The 27781-nt window shown below is 47.8% G+C and overlaps 1 protein-coding gene across 10 annotated transcripts in view; it reads left to right on the top strand.

Moving 5' to 3' along the window:
• RPH3A (rabphilin 3A) overlaps positions 1-27781 on the top strand; it is a 274212-nt gene that overhangs the window by 183742 nt on the left and 62689 nt on the right. For 9 of the 10 annotated variants that reach the window (XM_025889793.2, XM_025889792.2, XM_073881088.1 and 6 more), the window contains one exon: positions 23748-23836. In XM_025889793.2, the coding sequence (XP_025745578.2) occupies positions 23748-23836 (89 nt within the window). Of the gene's footprint in view, positions 1-11030; positions 11087-23747; positions 23837-27781 lie in introns of those variants that run through there. The other variant, XM_073881094.1, reaches the window with a different exon arrangement.

The following is a 27781-nucleotide window of genomic DNA, read 5'->3' as shown; positions in this document are numbered from 1 at the left end:
GGCTGAGATTTTGGGTTGACAGACTGTAGGGTGGCCTCAAGTCTCTATGCAGGGTGGTCTCTGATGCCCTGGGGTGGGACAGGGGGGCTCCCTACCTATTTATAGCATTTCATCATCCTCTTGCTAAGAAGACCCCTGAGCTAAGAGTATCTAGCTGGGTTCGAATCCTGGCCATACCATATAGTCGTTATGTCCCAGAGCTGCACTTTGATATGGGAGCAAACGAATTGGATCCTATCCACCAAGTCACAGAGCAGTGACAGGGGGCTTGACCTTGGGCTTTGCACTTACCTAAGTGCAGACCAGAACTCTGAGGCTATAGAGGACAGAGAGGTCTCAGTTCCCCAAATTCACACTGCTGGTCAAGGGGAGATTCAGGGACTCCAACCCAGATCCTTTGGACACCAAAGTCAAAGACAGAATTTTCGTAGCGAGGAAATGAACCTCCCAGGGACTCATTCTGCTCTGTAAAATGAGATAATCAATCACCACTTATTGTTCGGAGTTGTTGTGACGATCTAGCAGCTTAGAATTTCTTTCTTTAATAGGTAGCTCTGCAGAAATGGACTCTGTAGTCCTCAGATCCTCCTGGCTCGGATCTGGGGTCTTAAGCATGAATGTTACTCCGATGAAGGGCGGGAGGGCACGGATCGGTAGGAGGCCATAGCTCAGCGATTAGAGGTACAGCCGCCACCCCAGAGCTCCTTGCAATTCGAGCTGTGCAACTTGCCAGCCTGTGCCCTTGGGCAAGTTATTTGGTCTCTCTGGCCTCAGTTTACTCCCCTGTGAGATGGGAATAATAATGGTGCCTCCCTCACAGGGGCGCTGTGAGGACTCTATGACGTCATTCATACATGAAGCACCCGGAATAGCGCCCAGGACGTGGTACGTTGACGGCATAAACCTCAGCTGCTTATGATTACATAGAACTTTTTTTTTTAAGTTACTTCTAGAGTCAATGTTTTTTTACCATAGCCTCCCAAAAAGGAGGGTTAGAATTATGAATTCCATTTACAGATGAAGGAAGTAAGCCCCTTGGAGGTAAACTGATTTCCTGGGGATGACAATGGCCAAATCACAGAGCTCCAAAGCATAGCAGGTCCACCAGACCAATGACAAAGCATAAATCTGACAAAAAGTGACAAAATGACAGTCCCAGAGGCTGGAGAAAAGCAAACAGTGAATTCGGTGGCCTCAGGATCCTTCCCGATGGGTGCCAGCAGCTAGAACTGTCAGTACCTCCAGCGCTCAGGGACCCGCACAAAACGTTTTGCCAGATGTAAGTAATAATCTATTGGGAACTGGAATCAAGAAAACAAAAATCTCCTAGGGATGTAGATGAAATGATTGAATGTCCATGTATACATAATACATACTTCATTAATTGTATGACACATACTTAAGATAACATTTTATATAAAATAATCGATTAATTGATTTTTCCTCCTGCTGATATATATTTAGAAAATAACTAGCGAACCAGAAAAATAAGGAAAGTTTTATAACTTTAACAAAACTCATCTACTGCAGATAATTTTTGTTGAAGAATAGGAAAAGGAAGAGACACCATTTGGAGTTGCCTGGTGGTTGAAAAGTTCAGAAAGAATTTACTTGAACTATTTTGCTATGCAAAATAAATTGAGAGAATGAGAGGCGCTTGACAGTGTGGAAAAACATCTTGGATAGAAGACGCTTTCTGAGGAATCTTTGGTTGGGAAGATCCTTACCTTCTATTTGTTCACTTATAGCATTTGCCAGGCACTGTGCTCAGTGCTGGAATATAGTAGAAAATGATTTCGATTTGGTCCTTTCTCTCAAGGAGGTAGACATAAATCAGTAATCATGCATGTGGATCTTATATATATATATAAAATTAAAACCTGAGTGTACTGAAGAGGTCTATGAGAGAGCATCGCAAGGAAATCTGGGAGGGCTTCCCTGAGGAAGCGACATTGGACCTGAGAGATGAATAGGAGTTAACTGAGTAAAGCAAAGAGAAAAGAACAGTTATGGCAGTGAGAACAGCACGTGGAAGGGCCCTGAGGTAGCATTCAAGGCTCTGAATGAAAGCCAGCATGATCGGAGCACAAGCTTGGGGGAGCCCAGTGTGAGATGAGGCTGGTGGTACCTGCAGGGCTATGGTGTGGCAACTTGTCTTTATTCTGAGAGAGGTTTGGAGAGAAACTCTGTTTTCAAAAGCGGATGACCTGATCTGATCCGTTTTATAAAGTTAGCTGCGGCACAGGATTCACATCCAGGGGAGGACGTGGAGCGATTTGACAAATACTCTTGAACTGATGCACAGAGAGCTTTGTGTATGGGCCCAGCCCCCTGTGCCCTAGCCTCTTTACAGCACCAACCCCCTGGAAGGGGGGAGGGCAGTGCAACCCCAACCAGGGAGAGATTTTGTTCTGCGGTGAATGGTGAATCGTGGTGTGGGGCTCCTCCCTGAAAATCTGGAGAGAGGGGGTAGGGATAGTTTCTAGTCCACCTGGGTTGAAATCCCAGCCCTGCTGCCCTGGGACTCTGAGCAAGTTACTAAATCTCCCTGTACCTCAGTTTCCTCATCTGGAAAATGGGGCTAGCAATCACATCGACCTCACTGGATTTTCTTGGGGATTTAATGATTCCATATATATCATCTTTGCTTGGACCGGCATGGCACATGAGAGAGGCTCAATAAACCTTAGTTATTACCATCTTCATGGCGATGATCACGGTGATGACAATGAAATCTCAGAGCTCAACATTCTAGAAGGGGTTCTCCTAATCCATTTCACCCTCTGTCCCCTGCCTCACCTTCTGTAGCCCTTTCCTCAAACATCACCTTCTCAGAGAGGCCTTTTCCAGATCATCTTATTTAAGATTGCACCCCCGTGCCAGAATCCTAGGTCCTCCTTGTGTGCTCATTTCTCCCTAGCACTTAGCACCATGTGACACATGATCTTACTACATTATTTATTTTGTTCATGGTCTGTCTCCCTAGTAGAATGCCAGCTCCCACAGAACAGGAACATTTGACTCTTTTATTTACCACTGTCCACTCAGTGTGCTGTATCCCACAGCATCCAGCACCTAGTAGGTGCTCAGTTAAGTATTTGTTGGATAAATGAACGCTAACTGTGCCTCTCTAATATTCGTGCTCTTGTTCAAAACCTGACCCGCTCCCCAGGCTGCTGTAACTCACCTTGGTGGTTCATTGAACAGCAAAAGCAGCAGTACGGAAAAAAAAAAAAAAAATCCCCAAGGCCTAGAAGGGGTGGGGGATGGACAGGGAAGGTGTTGAGGCACCGGAGATTTTGGTGCTGGGGGAAAAAGTGAAAAGTCTTTTATAAAACCAGCTCAGCAGCCTGATCTTTTTAACCTGATTTAATCACATTAAGACTTAGTCAATATCCACATTCCCTCAGCCCTGGCCACAGCAGCTGGTGGAAGCAGACTTATTCAATATTTAAGAAGACCTGCATTGCAGGCGAAGGGTTTGGGCCGCGTGTGGAAGAACAAGCAGCAAATGCTCAGGGACAGTCTCTTAAGTGGTGGATTGTTTTTTAAAAGGAGAGAAACAAGAGAAGGAGAGGCCCCAAAGCCTCCAGCCTCCCCCTGGCCTTCCCAGATTTCTGATGACATTGACCAGCGCACCCCAGAGTTATTTGCTCTGACTCAGGGCGAGAGAGTGTTACCTGCAGAAAGGAGGCTGGCAACCAGGAAGCTTGGTCTCGTGGGTCCCCTTTTTCTTTTTTATTTATTTATTTATTTTTTAAAGATTTTTTAAAATTTATTTATTTGACAGAGAGAGACACAGTGAGAGAGGGAACACAAGCAGGGGGAGTGAGAGAGGGAGAAGCAGGCTCCCCGCTGAGCAGGGAGCCCGATGTGGGGTTCGATCCCAGGACCTGGGGATCATGACCTGAGCCAAAGGCAGACGCTTAACCAACTGAGCCACCCAGGCACCCCGGTCACCTTTTTGTAGCATTGGCATAAAGTGATGGCTTTCAGAGTGTGGTCCCCAGACCAGCAGCATCAACATCACCTGGAACTTACTAGAAATGCGAACTCTCGGGCTCTGTCTCAGACCTCCTGAAACAGAAACCCCGGGGCGGGAAGGGGGGACATCAGTCTGTTTTCACGAGCCCTCCACGGGACTGATGCATGACCAAGTATAAGATGCCCAGGCAGGAGGGACGGGGGCCTGAAGAGGGTGTGGAGCGGGGCCCATGGTTCTAAGCTGGTGGGTCTCCATCCTGGCTGCACATTATAATCTTGCCAGGAAGACTTCCAAAAAGTGTGATGGGAATAGTCACCACGACGAGTTTCTTCTTTAGGTGGTTTGCTTGGGATCCTGGAATTAGCATTTTTGTTTGTTTTTGGTTTGCATATATTTTGCATATTCTACTTTATTTTAATTCCCGTATGCTGGAATTAGCACTTTTTACAGCCCCCTAGTCCCTCATGCTTGGGCTCACCACCTGAGAATTTTAAAGAGCACCAGAGCGCATCAGTTTGGAGATTACTGCACCTGGGAGAGGACCGGTGGACATGAGGCACTGAAGGTGGGGGAAAGAGAGAGGAGAAGTGTATTAAGTTCAAACCTTACAGGCTGTGCTTGGCAACCAGGACTTCATGCTAGAATTGTCTTTTTTTTTTTTTTTCTGAAACGAGAGCTCCCACTTCCTGAGCATTTAGTGTGGACCAGCACCGTGCTGGGAACTCTGCATGCCTCATTTCATCCACCAGCCCTGAGAAGAAGGAATATTTGTAAGCCCCATTTTCCAGACAAGGGAAATGAGGTACAGAGAGGCCAGGGAACGTGCCCAAGGTCCCAGGCTAGCAAGGGACCAAGCCAGGATGGCAGCAGTGAAGTGTCTGAATTTAACCACTTCCTGTCTCACGGGTCCCTACACTGAACACAGGTTGGCTTCCTAGGAAGGGTGATTATTGAGGAGAGGTCCTGAGGATGTCTCCAGAAGCACCGGGTGAAGTGGCTGTTGGAGAGGCTGAGTCTCGTGTCACTTCCTCCTCCTCGTGCCTCTAGATTCAGACCGTAGTTTCAGTTCTGCCAGAAGAACTTGCTTTTCCAGGAGCCTGGTTTTCCACCCAAGGCTTCCGCATCCCCAGGTCCCACGAAGGCTTGTGAGGGACACTTTTGTGTTCTTTCTTGCTTTTCATACGGCAGCTTGGCCATTCAAAACCAGACCAAAAACTCGCAGATAACTGCCAAGCCTCCACTCATGTTTCAGAGAGAAATGACCTTCATGCTTTCTTTCTTTCCTCAAGTTTCTTTTCTCAAAGAGAGCTAAGACTCAGGGCCAAGGGGACTCACTCTTCACTTGCCCTCCGCTTTGAAAGATGAGGACCTTCGTACTCCCTCAGATCAGGCCTCAGTCAGTGACCCGGTTTATGGCAGAAACTGAGCTGCAGCCTGGTGTGAGAGGAACCACGGGCAGCCGCCCCCAGCTCACTGCAAACCTTGTTCCCCTCGGTGCCCACGCCGTGGGCGCTAGAGATGGCAAAGACACTTAGAAACCCATTTGCTCCCAGCCCTGCTTCATTATCCGATCAGACTCCAGAAAAGCCATGTGCTGGACAATTCCTGTAAGTTTTCCGTCCCTGGCGAATCCCCAAACCAATGTGTTCCCTCCTGGCTGGTTTCCATCCTCCCAGCTCACCTCGTTCTGCTCCAGAAAGGTGAATGGTTGGAGGAACGGGGTTTGAAATGCACCTTGGATGTCTCGGGGGAGAAGTTGGCCAGGAAACAAGCCATAATGACAGTACTCTGTAGGTCCCTGGCGCTTTTCCTCCCAAATTGCCTCTTTACATCAATTATCTCATTATCTACACCTTGCCTCAACCACACTCTGAGAAAAATAAAACAGAAAACAGACCAAACTACTAAACGTTTGCCCCACTAAATAGTCCTCATTGTAAAAGGGAAAGTGGAAAGGTAGGAGCACTTGTTGACTAGTATTATATATATATAAACATCTGCGTATCCTAAGATATATAGCATATTACACATTATGCATATAGTATACTTTCTACTTTATATATACACACATATATATGTATGAGAGAGAGAGAGAGAGAGAATTGATTCTCATTATTTGGAGTAGTTACATTCTGCAAAGTCACCATGATCACTGAATTAGCAAATACTGAATCATTGCTCCTAAGGCAAAATAACGGGGTTAGGTCCCTGCAAGCCTCTCCTCACACTTCATCAACCGATCCATACATATCCTTTGTTTTATGTGTGTTTCTGCTTAAAGACGCCTTATTCAATACATGTCTTCGTCTGTTCAGGCTATGGTAACAAATTACCTTAGACTGGATGGTTTATAAACTACAGAAATTTCTTTCTCATAGCTCTGGAGGCTGGAGGCCTGAGGTCAGGCTGCCAACAGGTTCGGGTTCTGATGAGGATCCTCTTCTGGCCTGAGGACTGCTGACTTGTCTTTGTGTCTTTGCGTGGCAGAGACAAGAAAACTCTCTCGTGACTCTTAGATGGGCACCCTTAGATGGGTCCCATCACGAGGGCCCCACTCCCATGACTTCAGTTAACCCTGATCACCTCCCATGGCCCCACCTGCTAATACCATCCCACTGTGGGGGTAGAGTCCCAACACATGAATTTTGAGGGGACACAAACATTCAGTCCGTAACAGTATATAGTATTGTTGATTCATTAACATTGAACTCACGACCAATGGCACATGGCACATGAACTTATCAGACAAATGTAGTTTCTCTTTAAGGCACATCACAGGCTTCTTGCACTTAGGAACACCAGACAGCACCTCGGCGCTATGCTCAGGGGCCATTTTAAACAGTGAAATCACCGTTTTATCATCGTCATTTTATTGTTTGCAATAAAAATGCAAACAACGTGGCATTAAATGAGACTTTGAAAAAGAGACTTGTCTGCAGTATGAGAGCTGAAGGCAGAGTTGCCAGTGGACTTTAGCAGCTAACATGCATGTTGGGTGACTCAGTTTTTTCTGGCTGTTCTGTGTGTGTGTGCACACGTGCACATGCCAAATGACCATGAAGGTGCTACAAGTATTGCTTTGGGGGCTACAAATAAAAGTTAGTGAGTAGGCAAATTCACAAATATGGAATCTGCAAATAATGGGAATTGGTTCTGAGTGTGCGTGTGTGTGTATCAATCAGGATTACATTGATTGTAAACCTCACTCAGGCTAGTTCAAGTGATACAAAGGGACATTTATTGGCTAATGTGCTAGAAGAGTCCACACCACGGCTGAAGCATGACTGTATCCAGTGGCTCAAAAATAGCATTAGTGGGGCGCCTGCGTGGCTCAGTTGTTAAGCGTCTGCCTTCGGCTCAGGTCATGATCCCAGAGTCCTGGGATCGAGCCCCACATCGGGCTCCCTGCTCAGCGGGGAGCCTGCTTCTCCCTCTCCCACTCCCCCTGCTTGTGTTCCCTCTCTCGCTGTGTCTCTCTCTTGTCAAATAAATAAAATCTTTAAAAAAATAGCATTAGGTTGGAGTTCCAATTCTCTAGCTCTGCTTTCTTCTGGGCTGGCCTCTCTCTCAGCTGGGCTTTCTCCACCTGGGAGAACCCCACCAATGTCCTTAGAATGCAGAAACTCAGGGCTTAGCTTTCCACAGTTCACAGAAATCATTCTCCACAAGATTGACAGCTCCATGGGGGGCTGAGGAGCAGACATGTGTTCCTCCTTTCTGTGGTACCAACACTCCAGTTTTCTTTTAGGAGCTACCCTTTCCATATCTCAGTGCATGGCACTCTGATGGGGACCTCAGCTCTGCTCGGGTCATATTCCCATTGGCCAAAGAAAGCTACATGCTAAGTCCAGAGTGAGTGTGGAAGGAATTACCCAAGGTGGAAGGCATGTTTGTTGAGGGACATTAATTTAACAATCTCCTCTGCTGCTCCAGTACAAACTGGACCATGGCCTGTGTTTGTATTTTTGCTGTTGGCGTCATATACTTTTGAGAGCTCATGTCAGTCCCTGGAAATCTGGAGGCTGAGAGGCCCCTAATGCAATAAAATACTTCACCTACTAGAGCGAGTACCTTTGAAAAGAAGAGAAACTAAATCAGCTTCAGATGTAGTTTTTTTTTTTTAGAGATTTTATTGATTTATTTGAGAGAGAGAATGAGCAGGGGGAGGGGCAGAGAGAGGGAGACAAGTAGGCTCCTCACTGCGCAGGGAGCCCGATGTGGGTCCTCGATCCCAGGACCCCGAGATCATGACCTGAGCGAAGGCAGATGCTTAACCGATTGAGCCACCCAGGTGCCCCCAGATGTAGTTTGAATATGATGTCTTTTCAGAAAGTCTTCAAGTCAAAGGATGGACAGTGACTTATCGGATGCACCTTAAAGAAATTGTGTGTGTGTGTGTGTGTAGCGTAGTGTATACAAAAATGGACTCTGCCATCTGGGGTTTGGACACGGACTCTGCCATCTGTTTAGCTGGAGACTTTGGGCCAATACCTAACCTCTCCTTACCTTCGTCTCCTGGTATAAAATGGGGCTAAAGACTGAGTTGAGGATTGAGATAGATAACCACCTGTGTAGAACACTTAGTGCTGTAACAGAATAAATGTTCTCGGCTGATTTGGGGGCTCAACGAAGGGGGATGGGCAGGAGGAAGAAGATGGCAGTGAGTATTTAGAGTCGAACTGTGCTTGACTCCCAGCCTTATTACTTACTGGCTCTGGTTCAGTCTTGGGGAAAGCCAGTTAACCCTCACACGCCCCAGTTTTCCCATTTGTGAGAAGGACTCTGGTGTCTCTTGGCAAGCATGACATGAGCCCGTCGTAAGTGAATCACACGGTGTGGCCCCTGGCACCTGATGGACAATAAATGCCATTGCAGGTGTTACCAGCAGCCTTTATGCCCCAGAAGTGTGACCAGGGAAGCTTGCCTCTCCTTATTCAGTGCCAACCATGTGCCAGACACTGTTCTAAGTGCTTGAAACGTATTAACTCATTTAATCTTTCAATGTCCCCCACCCCGAGGGAGGTACTATTCTCACTGCTACTGTCCTGTCTGGTTTTCATGAGAGGGAAGTAAGGTACAGCGAGGTTAAGTGACTGTCCTAACACACGGATAGGGAGAGGCGGGGCTGGGATTTGAGCCCTGGCAGCTCGGCCCCTCTCAACCTCCGTACTTCTCTGCCTTCAGTGATGAGGATCTCATGCCTGCCTGCCCCCGTGATCGTGAAGACCCAAGGGCTTTGTAAATCGCAGGGAGCTCCATCTATACTTGATGTTCTGATGGCTATTTCCATGGGGACGTGGGGAGAGAGAGAGACAGGAACTTTGTGGTTCATTCATGTCCCCCAGCCAACACCAACCGAGATTCCTTTTTCTGTTACTTTCTCCCACCTGGCACCAGGAGGGTCTGGGCAGGGCAGGGGGTGGAGGGAGGCAGGTCTTCAAGATCTACTCTCATGGCAATGAAGAGAAGCTTTCTGTTCTTTTCAAAGTGGTCTCAGATTTCTTAGCATCCACACCCCAGGGAAGTGGCCATGGCCACACTGTTTGAGGCAAGAAGTGTCCTTCCTGGCTGGAGACTCTGGAACTCGTGTTATTTTTCAGGTGGCGGAGTTTCTGGAAGAACACCTGGGTAACACCTGTGCCAGCACTGGGCCAGGTAGTCTTTACTACTCTGTTTTCTGCTCCCACCTCTCACCAGCCCTAGGAAATAGGTGCTGTCACAGCACCCATTTTACAGATGAGGAGATTGAGGCTCTAAGAAGTTAAATAGTTTGCCCAGACTTACCCAGCTTGGATTTAGCTAGCAGTTGGACCCAGGTCCATGTGACTCCAAAGCCTGAGCTCTTTTTTTTTTTTTTTTTTCAAAGCCTGAGCTCTTGATGGAAAATTCTGTCATGAAATTTGTACCATGGGTGAAAATGAGGGTGATGTGTGTGTGCATGTGTGTGTTCTCGCCAAGGCGAGAAAACAAGTAGGAGCCCTTTCTGGGGTCCTGATTGCCTCTGCTTCACAAGGATGAAGTGGAAATAAACATTTTCCCAGGACAGGGAGCATCTGAGGCCAGAGTACTTAATCTTTCTGTCTTAAGACACTGGCTCTGCCTGCTTAATAAGAGAGTCAGACCAAGTCAGGGAGTTAGTGCAAGGAGGTGACTGGACCAGGAGGAGTCCATGAGCTTGAGCTGTTCCTTTCCAAATGCAGAAAGGAGAGGCCATTTCAGAAACGCATGTCACCCTCTTTACAGCAGCCCCAACAAGTAGTTTTGCTGTTTGCATTGGATTACTTCCAGTGATGGGATCTCCTCACCTCTCAAAGCAGCATACCCTCCTTTGATACCTCTGATGGTGAGAAAGCCATTCTTGACCTAAGCCCGTCTCCCTCACTGTACCTCCCACCGCTTGGTCTGTCCAGGCAGCTGTGTTATAAGAGTGGTGGTCCAGAGAGGTGGTTTTTAAATTAAATTAAATTTAATTTAATTTAATTTAATTTATTTATTTGACAGAGAGAGAGAGAGGAGAGAACAGAGAACAGCAGGGGAAGTGGGAGAGGGAAAAGCAGGTTCCCTGCGGAGCAGGGAGCCAAATCTGGGGCTTGATCCCAGGACTCTGGGATCATGACCTGAGCCAAAGGCAGACACTTAACCAACTGAGCCACCCAGTTGCCCCCAGAGTAGTGGTTAAGAGTGTTGGCATTGAAGGGAGACACACCGGGGCCTATAAGCTGGCTGGCCCCACTGTTCCTGGCTGGTGACCTTGGGCAAGTTAATACACCCCTCTGAGCCTCAGGAATAGGAGTAATGTCAGAGCCTACCTCACAGGATGGCGTTGAAAATGAAAGGAGGTTGTACTTGGAAATTGCCCAATTGAAGGCTGGTGCTCTTAATTTCTATGCCATCCCACCTTTGCTAAGGACAGACCCTCAGGGTAGGATAGTGAGCTGGTCATAAGCACAGGCTCTGGAGCCACACTGCTGGGATTCTAAATGTGTCCCCATCATTTACTAGCTGTGTGACCTGGGAGAAGTTACTGAACCTCTCTGTGCTCCAGGTGCCTCACCTGTGAAGAGGAATAATCATCGTTCATTGGCTCATTGTGAGGATTAGGTGAGCTAAGTAACCTCGAGCAGTGCCTGGCTTGTCGCAGGCACCGGGAAACTGGATGCACGCCTAGAGGAATAAATGAGGAGAGTTTAATGAAGAGACATTTACAGTCACGTGAGCAATCCAGCAGGTCTTGGATGCTCCATGGCCCAGCGCCCAACGGAGGGAGCCATCAGCCTTTCTAGGCCTGGAGGGGCACAAGGGAACACTTGTGGACCCAGAAGAGAAAGAGTTATATGGAGAGGTCCTCCTGACAGGAGCTGTGACCCCCAACAGCCAGCCCCCGGTGACCAGCAGGAGGGGGCCAGAGGATTCATGCCCTAGCCTCTTTCTTCCCACCCTCCAGTCTTCTGCTGGTGCCTCCCATTGGACAAACCCAGCCAGGAGCCAGAGGGCAAGAGAACCACCAATACCAGCCACACAGGACATTCTCCCAGGGCACAGAGCCGGGTGGAGCGTGAATGCCTCTGGAGGAGTGGATGGAAAATATCCAGCAAAGCTGTTTTTATTATTGGGTCAGACCATACAATGCTGCCACTAGCCACCATATTTGCCGTACGAGAACAGCAAATTAATATGCTGAGCCAGATATTGTATTATTTGCATCAGTGGTCAATGGAGGAGGGTAGTGAGAAGGCTCATTTATAGAAGACCCAGGTCTGCGTCCTTGGATATTCCACCTGCTACCAATGTGACCTTGACAAAGTGGGGCCTCAGTTTCCTCATCTGTAAAAAGGGAATGCTATGTCTCTCATCTGTGGTTGTGAAAATGCTCTTCGGATGTGAGGATGAGGCCCGCTGCCTTTTTTTTTTTTTTTAAGGGATAAATGCCCCTCGCTGCTCTGTTTTGTCCCCTCTACCGCGGTAGAGGAGGGGTCAGGATGGTGCTTGTGATCTCTGTGGTGTGATGAGCTTTAGAGCTGCAGATAAGTCTGTTCCAGCCGGGTTTTGATCAGGATGAGTTTCATTGCAACTTGGGCCTGAGTGGCAGCCAGAGGCCATTAAGCTAAGTGACTTGTTTTAATACGCAGACCTGGCTCATCGCATTTTCCTGTTTGGGGTCCCCTGTGTCTGGGCATGCTTGCGTGAACACAAAAATCGGTCCTGAGCTTTTCCTCTCTTCCTTGCACACAACAGCCTAGCTGGAGCAGAGATAAGCTTGGTTAACAGCACAACAAAGGTGAGTTTCCACTTTATCAAGGAATCAGGTGATTGGCTGGACTGTGCAGGGAGTCCTGGAGAGCGTTCTTTAACAGTGTGTGCACTTAGTAGTTCAGTGTTTGGATTTGTAGACTCAGGGCACAGATGGATTCATAACCCAGAGGAGGAAGAAAAGGTTTGGGGTACCCCTCTCCAGCAGGAGACATTCTCCTCAGGAAGATCAATTCTGGATGCTCACCCCTGCCTTCGGTGTGTGAATGCACACCCTGTTGAGACTTCCTGGCTGTGTGTCCTTGGGCAAAGGACTGGACTTCTCTGGGCTTCCGTTTCCTGATCTGTAAAACTGAGTAATAAAAGACCATGTTTTCTAGGATTGTTCTGAAGCTCAAGTGAGATGTTGCACATGGAATACTTAGTACAGTCCTGGCCCGCGGGAAGCACAGACAGGGTGGGTTAGGTTGTTGCTGCAGTAACACATAATCCCCAAAGTTTCAGTGGCTGGAGCAACAGAAATTTGTTTCTCGCTCATGCTACCTGGATGCGGTGGGCTAGTAGGGGGTGTCTGCTCTGCATGTACCCTCCCACAGGGACCCGGGCTGAGGGGGGCTCCATCCTCATACATCCACGATTGGCAAGACAGGGAAAGGGGAATGTGGTGAAGAATGCAGGAGGGCACGTGACGTGATGAGTGTTATATGAACAATGGGTGTTATAAGCAACTAATGAATCATTGAACGCTACATTGAAAACTAATGATGTACTATATGCTGGCTAATTGAACTTTATTAAAAAAAAAAAAGAATGCGCTGGCTTCTGTTTCCACCTGGGAACGTTTATTGGTCAAAATGGCTCATGTGGCCACTCCCAGCTTCCCAGGGAGAGAGAAGGGCAATCCTATCACGCGGTTAGTCAGCAGCACTAACGACCACCGCAGCCCTCAAAAACAACCCTTGCTTTAGTACAATTACACTGTTTCTATCATATGATAATATCATATATTATTATTTCCATTATTCATCATTATCATGCTGCATGTACTTACTCTGGCTTCAAAAAGCCGGGGACATTTCCTTCTAGTGCCAGAGCTGGGCTCCCATCTCTTTAGGAAAATGCAACTGAAATCATTATTATTAATAGTAACGTAAATTCATGATAGCTCCCACTTGACGAGCAGGTGTTTTGCACCGGGCCCTGAACTGAGGGCTTCCCATACACCATCTCATTTAATCCTCACGATAGTTATAATTTGGGATCTAATTCTACAGACGAGGAAACTGAGGCTCAGGGAGGGGAATACACTTGTCAGGCTGGTAGATGGTGGGATGGGTTTGGCTGCCACACCCATACCCTAGGTCTCCCTGCTGAACTGTTTGCTAGAGCATGTGGTCTTAGCCTCTGGTTCCTTAAATGCAAGCAGGGTTGTCTGGATGGAGATTGCTTTAGGTGACGGGGTTAATCATGGCCTGCTCTCTCTTTCTGGTCCTGTCTCCCCCTGCTCCCTGCCCTCCGATCACCCCAGGCTCCATTCCTGTGAATTTCTCCAATCCACAAACATTGCCATGTCCACTGAAGCCTGTGGGTCTTTGCTCACTCACGTCCCCATTCTTTTCTTCATCTTTTCAGTCTTGCACACTCCTGCTCATCCTTCAAGGCCTGGCCCAAATGTCCCCTTCACTCGGAAGACCCTTGCTACCCCGACCCCAGGCAGATAGAACCAATACCAGAATCTTCCTGTTCTCATGGCATTTAGTACATTAACAAATCTGAGCATTTTCTAGACACACACAGACACAGCCTCTTCAGAGGAGGTATGAGATTAGTCTTTGTTTTTAATTAATGCCAGCTCTGTCATCCTGACTTTTAATACCACCACCTCATTTGTCTTATTAAGTACTTAGTTTTGCTTTTAATTAGTACTGTTTATTGTCACTGAATTTTAATTGTCAGTGCAGGGTCTCAGCAGGCCTTGGTGAGGAAGCTTTACAAATGTTTCCTGTCCTCCTGCAAGGCCTGAGCTTGGGTGACAATGCCTCTGAAGCGGGGGGGGGGGGGGTTTCCAGGGGGTTGTTGAAGGCTGGTGTATTTCTCCCCAGGCCTTGACCAATACGGGCTGCCTTTGACATCCCTGTTTGCTCCAAGGTGGCTGGTCTGTGAAGACACATAGAGGTCAGGAGGGTTGCAATGGCAAAAATTCAATTCAAATTGACTTGAGAAAAAAAAGGAGGAACATATTGGCTCATGGTTGCCAAAAAGGCCAGGATAGATTCAGGCATGGCTGGGTCCAGCATTCCAGTGCATTATCAGAGCTCAAGTCTCTTTCCATCTTTCAGCTCTACTTTTATCCTTTGGCAGGCCTTTCCCATGTGGTGGTAGACTAATAGCAGCTCCGGGCTTCTGTTCTACCAGCTAAGCAGTCCCAGAGGCAGGCCTTCATCTGTCCAGATTGGGTCATGTGCCTATCCCTGGACCAAATGCTGTAGCCCATGGGCTATAATGCACTGTTTGGCCCGGAAAGGGAAGTTGGTCCACTTCTAGGGACCAGAATGGATGAGCTCCTCCTAAGTGACACAGAAAGAAGGAGGGTTCCCGAGGGAAAATTGGGGTGCTGTTACCCCCCAAAAGAGGGGTAAATGCCAAATAGGCAAAACCAAGATATTTCTATGCCAGATAATCCACTGAAATGTCTCACTCAAGCCTAAACAAATACTGGAATTTAGACCTTTGTTCTCCTCCCTAGCCAAACCCTCAAATAACATTAGCAATGACCTCCTTGCCTACTGCTTGAAAAGGAGTTTGGATTACAAGGTCCCTGCACATATGTTAACTCATCAGCTCTTCCCAGCAACCCTGCAAGGTAAATGTAACAAAGATGGGAATTTTTATGTCCTCATTTTACAGATGCAAATACTGAGGCCCAGAATGACTACGTGACTTGCCAGAGTCACACAGAAAATGAAATGAATAGGGGAGCTGGGGTTGGATCCCAAGACTCTGGGCCCACAGTCAGCTGTTGTCCTGTAACAGTGGGCTGCTCTCTCCATCAGCTTTTGCTGCGTAACAAAGCACCCCGCAGATTAGGGCCTCAGAACAGGAACCATCAATTTATCTCGTGATTGTTTAGGTCAGCGATGGGGTTCAGCTCAGCTGGATGGTTCTTCGGTCTAGGCCCGACTTGGATGATCTTGTGTGGGCTTGTTAACATTTGTGGCCAGCTTGTATGTTGGCTGGGAGTGACTAGTTTATAATGGGGCAGATGCAGCAGCTGGGACGACTCTGACCCTCACAGTGTGGTCTCTACCACCTGCCAAAGTTGCAGAGTGGCAAGGGCTAGGCTCCTTGCCTGCCTGAAAACCCTATAAAATGGGGACTGTCCCATGGGACTCTTTAAAGGCTCATGGCAGGAATCATCTGTTACTGCTGTGTGGCTGTGGGAGAACCATGTGGAGGTGACAATGAGTTTGCTTTGTTTCAAGACCAGGAGCACAGAGGTGCCTTCCCCTTGAGCATCTCTCGGGCCTGTCTCTGTCCTTGTCTCAGGCACCAACCAGCTCAGCATGGAAGGAGCCAAGACCTTGCCATTCCAGCCTTGGCCAGGTTCTGGGGAGGCTGGGGATGGCCCAGCTGGCTTCAGGAGCAACAGCAGGGAAGCCAACAGCGGCCTGCACCTTCTGGATGTAGCTGGCCATATAAGGGACACTGTGGCTCTAAGAGAGGAGTCTGGAATGGCAAGGCATGTGGGCAAGTGGAGGGGCACTCAGCTCCATCAAGTGTGACAGGCAAGGCAAGAGACTGCCATCTTTCTCTCTGCTGGCCCATGTCCTTGCCTTGGCAAGGGTGTCTTGGAACCCTAAGAGCTTGGCAAATCAAAGTTGGATGCATGGTTGAGACAGAATAGAACATATTCAGCTTAGTTCTCAAAGCTTTTCCATGGCGTCCATATCATTCAGAGTGGAAGCTCAAATGTTCCTCATGATCTGACGTGCCCCCCTTCCCTCCCCCCGCCACCGCTGCTCTGATCTCAGCTCCTACCCATCTCCTTTTTCTTGCTCTAATCCAGCCACTCTGTCCTCCTTGCCATTTCTCCAACTTACCAGCACATGCCCACCCCAGGGCCTTTGCACTTACTTTCTCCTCTGCTTGGAATGCTCTGCCTCAGATATCCACATGACTCAGTCCATTACCCCCTTCAAGTCTTTGCTCAGATATCATCTCTCAGTGAGGCCTCCTCTGAATACCTGTTTAAACTCAAACTTCCTTCTTAATCTTCAATCCCCCTTCTTGGTCTTAATGCCTTACTGTTTGGTTATTATCTGTCTTCCCCCACTAAAAGGTAAGCTCCACAAGGACAGTGATTTTCCTCCTTCTTGTTTGTTTGCTTTGATGTTGTATCCCCAATGCCTAGAACAGTGTCTAGGCATTAGATGTTCTATATTAGATATATTAGATAATAGATGTTCTATAAATATTTTTTGATTCTTCCTATTTCTCAACAGAAGCTGGCAGTTGTATTTTTAATTAAGTCCCATGCTTTTAGAATATTGGCTTGATTTTACTTTTCCCAAAAACACTGCATGGGCCAAACAAAACATATTTTCAGCCCAGACCCTGTTCCTGGAATATCCCACCCACCCTCAGTCTCCCCCCATTTGAGGTCCTTGGTGCAAGTTGCATTTCCCACACCACCAGATAGTCTGAGTGAGTTTTTCCAGATTCCTAATTGAGCAGTGATAGGCTGGACTCAGGGGAAGAGGGGAGGGACAGGAAAGAGACACACATAGATTGAAGTGACTGGGCGCCGTCCAAGCTGGTGGCTGCAGGTTCTGCTGCGAGGCTTCTGGGTGAATCCCAAGACTGTGGGGCTGGGAGGCCAACCGTGGCATCGAATTCTGCGCAGACAGCAGCGGCTCACGTTGGTTCCCTGCAGTGCCCTGCAGTGCCCCATAGAGCCCCCCAGGGGCCCGTCCCATACACCTGCTAGAGCTCTGAAGCTAAATGGGCTTTCAGAGTTGGTTTTTCAGCTCCTCAGAAAGCAACAGAAGACCTGGAGGTGGTTGGAGGCACAGTTCCTGAGTAAACAGTGCCAAGGAGAAGTAGGCAGAACAAAATGCAAAGAGGGAGAAATGCAGAGTTCTGGAATCTGGCTTTTCCAGGCTTGAGACAGAGTCTTCATGGTAGTTTCGGAAGCAAGGTGGCATATGGCTTAACACCAAGCTGTGCAGGGGGACAGATCTGGAATGGGTGAGGGCTCTGCCCCTTACGTGCAGATTTATGGAGTGCCTGTGGCACTCACCGAGCTTAGGTGAAGATTTACTGAGCATCTACTGTATACCGTACTCAGGACCGGCTGCAGGGTGAAAACGCAGGGCCCTCTGTTCAAATATTATTAAGAATCTCAAGATGGTAACAGCAGAGCATTAAGGCAAGCTTAGGGCCCTTCTATGCATAGAGCCCTGGGCGACTGCCTGGGTTGTGGGCCCATGAAGCTGGCCCTGCATGCACTGGACGTAAAACTGTTGAACAAATCTGGACCCAGCCCTGCTGTCATGGATCTTACAGAAGAGGTGGAGAGACAAACAGTAAATAAAGAAAAAATAGTAATAATTGCAAATCATGATAAGTATTATAGAGGAAACCAATGCAATGGGGTGAGAGGAGGTGACTTAGAGTGTGTAGTCAGGGAAGGCTTCCTGGAGAAGGTGACACTTGAACAGAGACCAGCAGAGTATGAGAAGGAATCAGCCTCGTGAGAATGCTTGGAAGACGCTGTCAAGGCAGGGAGAACAGCAGAGGCAAAGGCCCGGTAGCTGGAAAAGCCGGTGCGACAGGAGGTGTGTGTGGTCAGAGATACAGGGAGGATAGTCGGCGGAGGGACCTGGCAGTTCTTTGAAGTCAAGGAGGAGGCCTTAAGTCTTACAATAGGCAGCCACCAAAACACTTTATTATTTTTAAATTACTAAATGTTCATTTATTTTGAGATAGCTCACATTGCCACACGGTTGCAAATTCAAAGAGGTACATTGTGAAAATTCTCCTTCCCAGATCAGCTTCAGCGACTCTCTTCCTCTCCCCAGAGGTGAGCAGTGTTGTCCGGCTCATGCTTGTTCTTTAGAGATACTTTATGCATGTCTAACCCAAAGTCACACGCATGTATCATGCCTTTCCCTCACCCCTCGAGCACACGAGTGCTGTTGATCTGGAACCTCATCCTGCATCGCGGTGTTCACACCAGGCAGTTTATCCTAGTGACACAGCCATATCTGTCATAAATCATCTCTTTATTCCTTCCAGCTGTGTAGCACCCACCGTCCAGATGCGCCACCACCGGCTAGCCGGCGCTTAGTATCAAGCATTTAGATTGCTTCATAGACACACTTTAAGCGGGACCTTGGGGAGCCCACTTAAACAGTCCATGACTCAGTGACTCATCTGCAAAACGGGTAAGAACATCTCTGTCGAAGGCTATAGTGAGGACTGAACAAGATAAAACTTGACAGGCACTTAGCAGGTGGCGAGCCCTGGATATGGGAACCGTCAGTTGTTGCTATTGTTGTTTTTGTGTTGGAAAACAGACTGTGTCCTGGAGCTTGCTCCAGGACTGGGGGCAACCTGTGTGCAGGAAAAAGAGCTGGAGCCTCTGGCTTCTGGGGAGGTGGTGATTTTTATGCTTTCTGAACTTGCAGCTGCAGGACTGGATCTAAGCCATGGCTTTGGCCGTGACCAAGCCGAAATGTGTGCTCTTTCAGCATCTCCAGGGAGGGTGCTGGGTGGGCATGTCTCTGCTTGTTTCTGAGGCTGAGAGGTGGGAATACAGTCAGGGGTCGAGGGTCACCAAACACTCGTCAGGTTCGAACAATCTAAAACCGAGGAGGAATGTTCTGTGGGTGTGAGCAGAGTAGTGATGAGCACATGGGCTTGGGAGAGAGTTCAAATCCTGGCTCTGCTTCTTGGTAGCCTTATGATTTTAAGCAAGTGGCTTAAGCACTCTGAGCCTCACTTTCTCACCTGTAAAATGAGGATGCTCTCACTTACCTGGGAGGAGGATTGTAAGGATTCAAGCAAATGGTAAAGGTATGGACTTTTGCACATAGCAGATGCTCAAGAAATGTTAGTCATCATTGCTGAATCGACTAGTCTTAGGGGAAGCAGGAAAGGGGGGTTACCATTCTGCAAGTGCTCACAGCATGTCAGGGACTCTTGTGGGTGCTTAAACTCACCAGCTCGGCGACACCAAGGTTCTGCAGGTTCTAGGACAGAATCCTATGTACTTTATCTGACACGTGCATCTCCTTTGGCTCCTGGAATCAATGGTTGGTTTCCCTCTGCTCCTTCTCCCTGGGGCTGCAGGCTTCCTGTCCACTGTGCTGATGGCTTCTTTGTAGCACGCAGTAGGAGAGGCAGGGGCATCTGAAAAGGTCAGAGGCTTACCATTTCTATTAACTTACCCTCAAACCCGACATCTTGTCTGGACTTCATGGAGCACCATCTGTGGGCGGGTAGGAGAGCGTCTTAGGATCGCCTCCTATCAGGTTAGAAGGTGGTTAAGTGGCGTGCCTGGGGTGATGAATTCGGGGATCAGAGCCCTGCTGTCCTAAAATTCCCCCTTCTACTCCCCCACGAGGTCGAGTTCTCTAAAAGCAGAACCAGCGATGGGATTTGTAGGACTAGTGATGACTCAGGGAAGCCGTATAGGGCAGTGGGGGGTGTGGCTTCAGCTGGGGTCTGGCCTCAGCCTGATCCCGTGGGGAGCTCTGGAGCCGTTGGTACACAGAGCTGTCCCACCTGGACCCAAGGAGGCTGTGCTTTTCTATCCCCACCTTGTCCGTTGTTCATTGGCTTTGGGCTGCCCCTGGGGTATCTCTGGGCAAGGTGGCTGCTTCTGCTGGCTCAGGGCAATCCTCTGGGAAATGGTGCTGCCCTGAGCTTTTAGCTGGAACACTCCTAGAGGCTGGGGGGTGGATGCCCCCCCCTCCTGGAAAGGACATCAGCAGTGCCTGCTAGCCCCCTCCCTTCCCCCTGCATCTACTCCCCTCCCACCCCTTCCCCTCCCCAGTGAGGACCTGCCTGCTGACACATGACCTCCTTTCTCTGGGCTCACTCCTCTGCTGTTCAGTGTCTCCATGGCTCAGGCATCCCCTCTCCTGGCCCAGGTCCGGTTGACCAGGGCATGCACTAGACAAGGAGTCCAGTCCTGAGAGGTGAAGTGCTTTGAGAGCCCTGGATGGCAAAGCCGAAATAAGCAGTACTGTCCGGGGTGGCTTCAGGCCTGGTGGATGGAGCTGGGTGGTTTCCACGGGGCTGTCAGCCAACGCTCTTGTGCTTGGCAGGCAGAATATTAATAGGAAATGAACTCCTGGTGCTCATGACTGAATGAAAGCTGGAGAGGGTGGTGGCCAGGTTCCCCCTCGAGGGCACCGGAATTTGGAGATCAGAGCTCACGGGAGGGGGTACTGTGTAACCCTTGGCCCAGCCCTCCCTGCTTCCTGGGACCCCACCCCCACCCCTCAGGGCAGTGCTTCCTCTCCGCTGCAAAGCAGAAGGCAGGGTATTCAAATGAACGTTCCAAGTCCAGTCCAGGGACAGCCAAGGAAGCCCATTACCTGGGCCCGAGGCTCTTGGCACCCAGCAGGGCCCAGGGTGGCCTCGCTCAGCTTCCAGCACAGGCAAAAATGAGACGTTAAGTTTCTTCTCAGCAGATTTCCTCTGCACCAGGAGCCATCTCTCCTTTCTGTTTTCTAAGTGGAAACGGTGAAATTGTCATATGAGTCTGGGAAGATTATGTCAACCACAGGGGAGCAGACGAAATGGCTTCTCTGTAAGAGGCTTCCCTCCCCCGTGTCCAGCCCTCAGCCCACTGGAAAATTTAATAACCCCACCAGTTTCAGGATAGCAGAGGGAGTACCCTCCCGGCTCACCTCCCGGCTTCTCAGCTGTTCAGTGTCCCAAAAAACAAGGCCGTGTTGTACCAAGACCTTCGGGGAAATCAGGACCCACTGGACACGGTGAGCCACCTTCTGAAGTTTTTTTTTTTTTTTTTAATTAATTAAATGTAATCTCCGTGGTCTCTCCCCCTTTCTCTTTGGCTAGACCCTGCGGGAGGGGCAAGGCGGGGACCTTCGCAGAGGCCAGAAGCCTGGCTCAGTTCAGCTGGATTGCCTTAGTGTGAAAGGAGACTCATGCAGGCGTTCAACAAATATTTATTAAACGCCTTCTACGTGCCAGGCGCGATGGGAGGTGTTGGAGATTAAGAGGGAAGAGAAGAGAATAAGTCCTGCAAGGGGCTTACATTTTAGAGCTAAGAGATGCAAACTCTAAGCAAATAAACAAACAAGACATATGGTAAGTTTGGGAAGGGATCTGAGCTCTGAAGAAAAGGAAATGAGAGTGAAGGAAGCCAGAGCGGAGGAGCTGTTTTAAGTGGAGCAGTCAGGGAAGGCCCTTTGAGGAGGTGACATTTGAGAATAGACCTAGACAAGGGAAGAGAACGAATCAAGCAAACATCTGCAGGTGGAGTTCAGGCAGACGGGAGGGCAAGGAAGTGGGGTGCTGGACGAAGCACAGGGAGGCCTGAGGGGCTGAGTAGGGAACAAGAGGAGAGTGGGAGGTGGGGTTAAAAAAGGAGATCATAAGGAGCCAGGATCATGCTAAGGAGTTGAGACTTTGTTCTGGGAGCAATAGGGAGCCATTGAAGACTTTTGAGCAAAAGAGTGACATGGGCTGATTTCCTTTATTTGGGGTGAAGGAAGGGACATAAGGTGCACACCTGGCTTTTGCAGATGTATGTACCACCCACGTGAAGATACAGAACATTTTCACCCTACTGAGTTCCCCTCCTGCCCCTTCCCAGCCAGTACCCTCCCCAAAGTTAGCCATGGGTTTGCTCTGATTTCTACAACCATCAAATACCTTTGTCTGTCCTTAACTTTTATGTAAATGCCATCAAATAGCGTGTCCTCTTTTGCTGCTGGCTTCTTTCATAAAACATCATGTCTTCAAGATTCGTCCCCGTTGTTACGTACATCAGGAGTTTGTCTTTTATCGTGGACCAGTATCCCACTGTGTGAACAGACCACTTTTATTTATCTGCTCTCCTGTTGACGTACATTTGAATGACTTCTAGTTTTTAGCTGTTATGAATAAAGAGGCTATGAACATTCTTGTACATGTTTTAGAACATGAGCATTGTCCCCCTGGGTATGTGCCTAAGAGTAGAATTCATGAACCGTAGGGTAGGTAAATGTTGATGGCTTTAATGGGCCTGCCAGTCTTCCGAAGGGTCATCTCCTTCCCCCAGCTTCACTGAGATAAAATTCACATATCATACAGTTCACCCTTTTAAGGTAGACAATTTAGTGGCTTTTAGTATATTCATGAAGTTGTGCAACCATCATCACAATGAATTTTAGAACATTCTCATTGACTCCCCTCTCCCAGTAACCATCACCTCCGGCCCTTCTACCCTCCCCCAGCCTCTGGCAATCAAAATCTACTTTCTGTTTCTGTGGATTTGCCTATTCTGGACATTTCTTATAGAGGGAATCATACACTATATGGGTCTTTTGTGCCTGGCCTTCACTTGGCATGTTTTGGAGTTTCCTCCACGTGGCAGGTGTGAATGCCTCCTTCCTTTCTACAGCTGGATGACATTCCATTGCACGGATACACCGTATCTTGTTTGTCCATTCATCAGTTGGTGAATATTGAGTCCTTCCTACCTTTTGGCTATTATGAACAATGCTGCAACGAGCATTTGTGTACAAGTTTTTGTGTGGGCATGTGTTTTCATTTCTCTTGCATGGGTAGATACTTAGGCATGGAATTGCAGGGTCATATGGTAGCTCTGTGTTTAACCATGGTGGTGCTGTTTTTACAAGCCGTGACTTATGTTTGTGAACATCTTCCTGGCCCCTGTGTGGAGCATGGACTGAAGAAGGCCAAGGGTAGAAGCAGGGCTACCAATGAAGAGGCTACAGTAGTAAGCCGGGTGCAGATAGTAGTGGTTTGGATCATCATAGTAGCCAGCCAGGCAGAGAGCAGTGGGCAGATTCTGGGTCTGTTATGAAGATCAAGCCACCACGATTTTCTGATGGCTTGGGTGTTAAAGTATTAAAAAAAAAAAAAAAACCAGGATTGATTCCAGGATTTCAGATCTCAAAGCTGACCAAGCCAAGTGGACTGGCAAATGCGTCTGATGACATCCCCCAGTAGGAGGACCCTGGATTGGAATTAAGAACTCTGATGACCCTCCCCCTGCTGGGCATGTCATCTGGGTTAGTGAATGAGAAGAATGTGCATTTAAGGAAGAAGGCTCTCTGCTCTGATCCATTTCTGCCACTAGGGAAAGTGTGATGTCCTCAGTTTTCCCCATCTGGGAAGTGGCGAAGCTGGGTGAAGTTCCCTTTCTTCTCTGCATCCCCCGGAGTGCTTGGCATAGAGGAAGGACTTGAGAAATACAAAGAGCAGCTGGATAACTGGGTGATGTCCTCTCTGGGTTCCTATTTTCCAGGAGCACCGAACTTCTGCCATGACGGACACCGTATTCAGCAACAGCTCTAGCCGTTGGATGTGTCCCAGTGACCGACCTCTTCAATCAAAGTAAGTGGCTGTGTCTTCTGGGGTGTGGCTTGTGTGGGGTCAGTGAGGGAGAAAGGAGCTGCAAAGAAACAAATAGAATTTCCTTCCCTGGGGTGGGAAGAAATGGATCTGGTAGGGGTATTGTTATAGAAACTTCACTGATTTTACTGCTTTGCAAGGTTGGAATAACAAGAGGAAATTCTGAGCTGCATGCCCCATATTAGAGATGGCGGTAAGAGCATGGACCCGGTCCTTAGAATCAGGCTTGGTTCTGCTTCTAGACCCAAGCTCATTTCCTGTGTGATCATAGGCGAAGCTTTGCCCCTTTCTGGGCCTCAGTTTTCTTATTAATCACATGAAGAAGTTGGACTAAGTCACAGGGCGCAAAATGGCAGGCCACCAGCTGACTCTGACTCACAGAAGTATTTTCTTACTGTTTGTTTTTGGCCTAATGATTTAAAAATTGGGAAATGGGACATAAAGGTGACATCACATTCTGTATCCAGTGATTATTATACGCAAATCAGTGACGCCCCGGATCTGTACCACCCTGGCTCATGAGAGCTGATAAATTTTCAGGCATTTTGCAAGCCAGTAATTAAACACAACCATTCTGAAAAATTGAGTTTGTAATTCTACAGTTAAATGATACTCAACACAAAGGATGTAAAGACTCAAAATTAATCACTTAATTATTTTACGACATTTTGTTATTCTCTGTGTTATGTGATGTACGTCTACCATACCCGTGTATATAATGATACACTACTGTGTATTTCTTCCTGGTTTTGCATTCAGTGGGGCTTTTTCCCCACTGTTAAATCGTCAGTTGTGAAAAGTTCACCAGCACGGGGTGCCTGGGTGGCTCAGTTGGTTAAACGACTGCCTTCGGCTCAGGTCATGATCCCAGGGTCCTGGGATCGAGTCCCACATCAGGCTCCCGGCTCAGCGGGGAGCCTGCTTCTCCCTCTGACCCTCTCCCCTCTCGTGCTGTTTCTCTTTCTCTTGCTCTCTAATAAATAAATAAATAAAATCTTTAAAAAAAAAAAAAAAAGAAAAGAAAAGTTCACCAGCACACCATTGCTTGACAATCTAAGGCTGCTGTTTATCATTCCTGGAGATTTTCACTCAAAATGGCTTGTTTCTTTGAACACTTGGTAAATTTTTATTGTGCACTCAATCTGTGAGAATCCTGGAGATTCTCCTTCAGGGATATTTTTCTTCAGAGGGATTGGCACTCTTGCTCCTGCCTGGGGTCGGGGTACCACTCCCCCTGGGATGACGTTAGCCCCCCTCACCCCCCACAGAGGGTCCTGGCTCCATGTCGGGGTCTCAGATTGAACGTCTCCGCCCCTGAGGAGCTGAAGGTCAGACTCCAGAACAGCAGTGCTGGTGTTTGCCTCAGCTTCTTGCTCACAGCTCACTGTCCTGGATCCCGTCTGCTGGGTCTTCTTTTTCTTTTTCAAAAGATTGCCTTTATAAAGGTATACATACGCACCTTCAACAGCACACAAAGTATGATTTGGTCATTGTAAAAACATATACTCGTGAAGCTGTCACAACAGCCAAGATAGTGAACAAATCCGTCCATCCCAGAAGCTTCCTTGTGCCTCTTCTTCCATCTCTTCCCCACCCATTTCTAGGTAATTGCTCATCTTTCTGTAACTAGACATTAGTTTGCATTTTCCCGAAAGTCCTACAAATGGCATTGTAGAGCGCGAACTCTTTTTTGGGGAAGAGATGTCTCTTCTCTTTCTCTCAGCACAATTTATTTCATGAGCCATCCCTATTGTTCCAGAACATCCAAACTGTTTTGCGTAGCAATAGTCTGTTCATTGGTATGACTGAATTCCATTTCGTTGTGTGGATATACCACTAATTTATCTGTCTACTGAGGGACTCTGGGCTGTTTCCAGTTTGGGGCTGGTACAAATGAAACCTCCTATAGAGATGCTTTCCTCTCTCTTGGGTAATTATTTGGGAGTAGACTGTCCCTACTTGCATAATAGGGACTTCTCACTAAGCAGCCAGACCATTTTCCAAGTTGGTTGTGCCATTTTATGTTCCCGCCGGCGGGCATGGGAGAGAGTTCCAGCTGCTCTGACTCCACCCCAGCTCTGGAGATGACCAGTTTTTCCAGTGTTAACCCTTCTAGTGTGTGTGCGCAGTGGCATTTCTCTATGGCTTCCACTCTCATTTCCCTACTGACTAATGATGCTGAACATCTTATGTAATATTCGCCATTCCTCTAACCTCTTTGTTGAAATGTGTTCAAATCTTTTGTCCATTTTTAAAATCAGGTCATTTATCGTCTTGTTAAATTTTACAGGGTTTTTTTCATATGTTATGGATAAATGTCCTTTTTTTGGAAACACATTTTGCACATATTTTCTCTTGGTCTATGATGAGCCTTTTCTTTCTCATAACAAAATCCTTTGAGGAGGAAACATTTTTATTTTGACAAAGTCTATTTTGTTTATTTGTTTTGCCAGGGGAGGCAGTTGGAGAATTCCCTTGCTTTCTAGCAATCCCAGAACTGCGTTAAAAAAGAGTCTGCCCTGGGGCGCCAGAGTGGTGTAGTCAGTTGGGCGTCCAACTCTTGGTTTCAGCTCATGTCGTGATCTCAGGGTCGTGAGATCAAGCCCCGTGTCCGGCTCTGCGCTCAGTGCGGAGTCTGCTGGGGAATCTCTCTCCCTCTCCCTCTTCCCCTTCTGCTCATGCGCTCTCTCTCTCTCGCTCTCTCTCAAATAAATACATAAATCTTTTTAAAAAGAGCTTCTGCTCTAATTTATCTAGGACCTAATTATATACTGGTGAAGGGTCTTTCTGAATATTTAGTCCACTCATATTCTCTGAAGCAAAAGCCCCTGTCCGCTTCCTTCTAAGACCTCTAGTTCTACAAATTTTACAGTTTTGAAGACCCCAGGGAACTCTGTTGGCTTCCTTGTCAAAAGGAAACTTCTAGTCTGCCAAGCCCTTCCCGTGGTGTCCTCTTGGAGCCAAACTTACTTTGCAGAGAGTATTCCATCAGCCAAAAATTGTGTCTCTGTAAGATAAACAGTTGCCTGAAGGGTGGCTGGGGGTAAAATATTTATTTTATTTAAGAAATGTCAGTTAATTAAAATACCATCCATCAGAGTTTACTTTAGTCAATATGAAGCCAAACAATTTGCCCTACAATTAAATTAGAATTATTCAAACAGTCTGGACGTTGTTTCATTAAAGTGCTGCCGGGCTCCTACGAAACATCTTGCATTCTGCGCACATCCAGCTGCCTTGATTGCTCCTGCGTTTCTGTCAGATATTAAAATTATTTTTCAAATAAATGCTAATGGGTGAATTACAGTCATCACACATGCTGGCTCATCTGCTGCAGCTCATGCAGACGCCTCTAATGCTTTTCTCCTAATTAACTGCTGGCTAGCCAGAGACATTTACTATTTTTGTGATTTTCAGATGCTTTTGTGATTTTCAAATACCTTCCTCTCTCAGCCTCCTTGAATCTAATGACGGTGTTTGAAACACTGTCATTGTGATTGCGTTTGAAAGCCGGGAAGCAATTTGCTTCTTGCTTGGGGAGGGTGCTCCCTGTGTTGGGAATACGTGGGGAGAAATCCTGGTGCCTGAAAGTTGACATTTCTCCATGGCTTTCAAGTCTGCAAGCCAGAGAGTACCAGAGCTTGGGGGTGGAAACTGAGGCACATAGGGAGGCCATGACATGGCTATGATTGCTCCCCTAGTACATGGAGATCCAGTTCTCCTTTCTGGAACAACTTGCTTTACCAAAATGGGGGACTGCAAATGAATGATCCGCTGACTTGTTCGGGGCTCATGGCCCTCCCTCAGTGTGCTCCTCATCCCCCAGGATGAGGCTAGCCATGCTGCCATTAGGTAGGTGATTTCTCTTCGGTACCGAAAATCCATTGTTCACATACATCAATGTTCAGCTCAGTTAATTAATAAGCT

This window comes from Callorhinus ursinus, unplaced genomic scaffold (genome assembly GCF_003265705.2).
Source record: "Callorhinus ursinus isolate GAN/ISIS: 27379988/994484 unplaced genomic scaffold, GSC_fseal_2.0 scaffold41, whole genome shotgun sequence".
Classification (NCBI taxonomy): domain Eukaryota; kingdom Metazoa; phylum Chordata; class Mammalia; order Carnivora; family Otariidae; genus Callorhinus; species Callorhinus ursinus.
The sequence above is the reverse complement of the archived record's forward strand: the minus strand, read 5'-3'. Positions and strand labels throughout refer to the sequence as shown.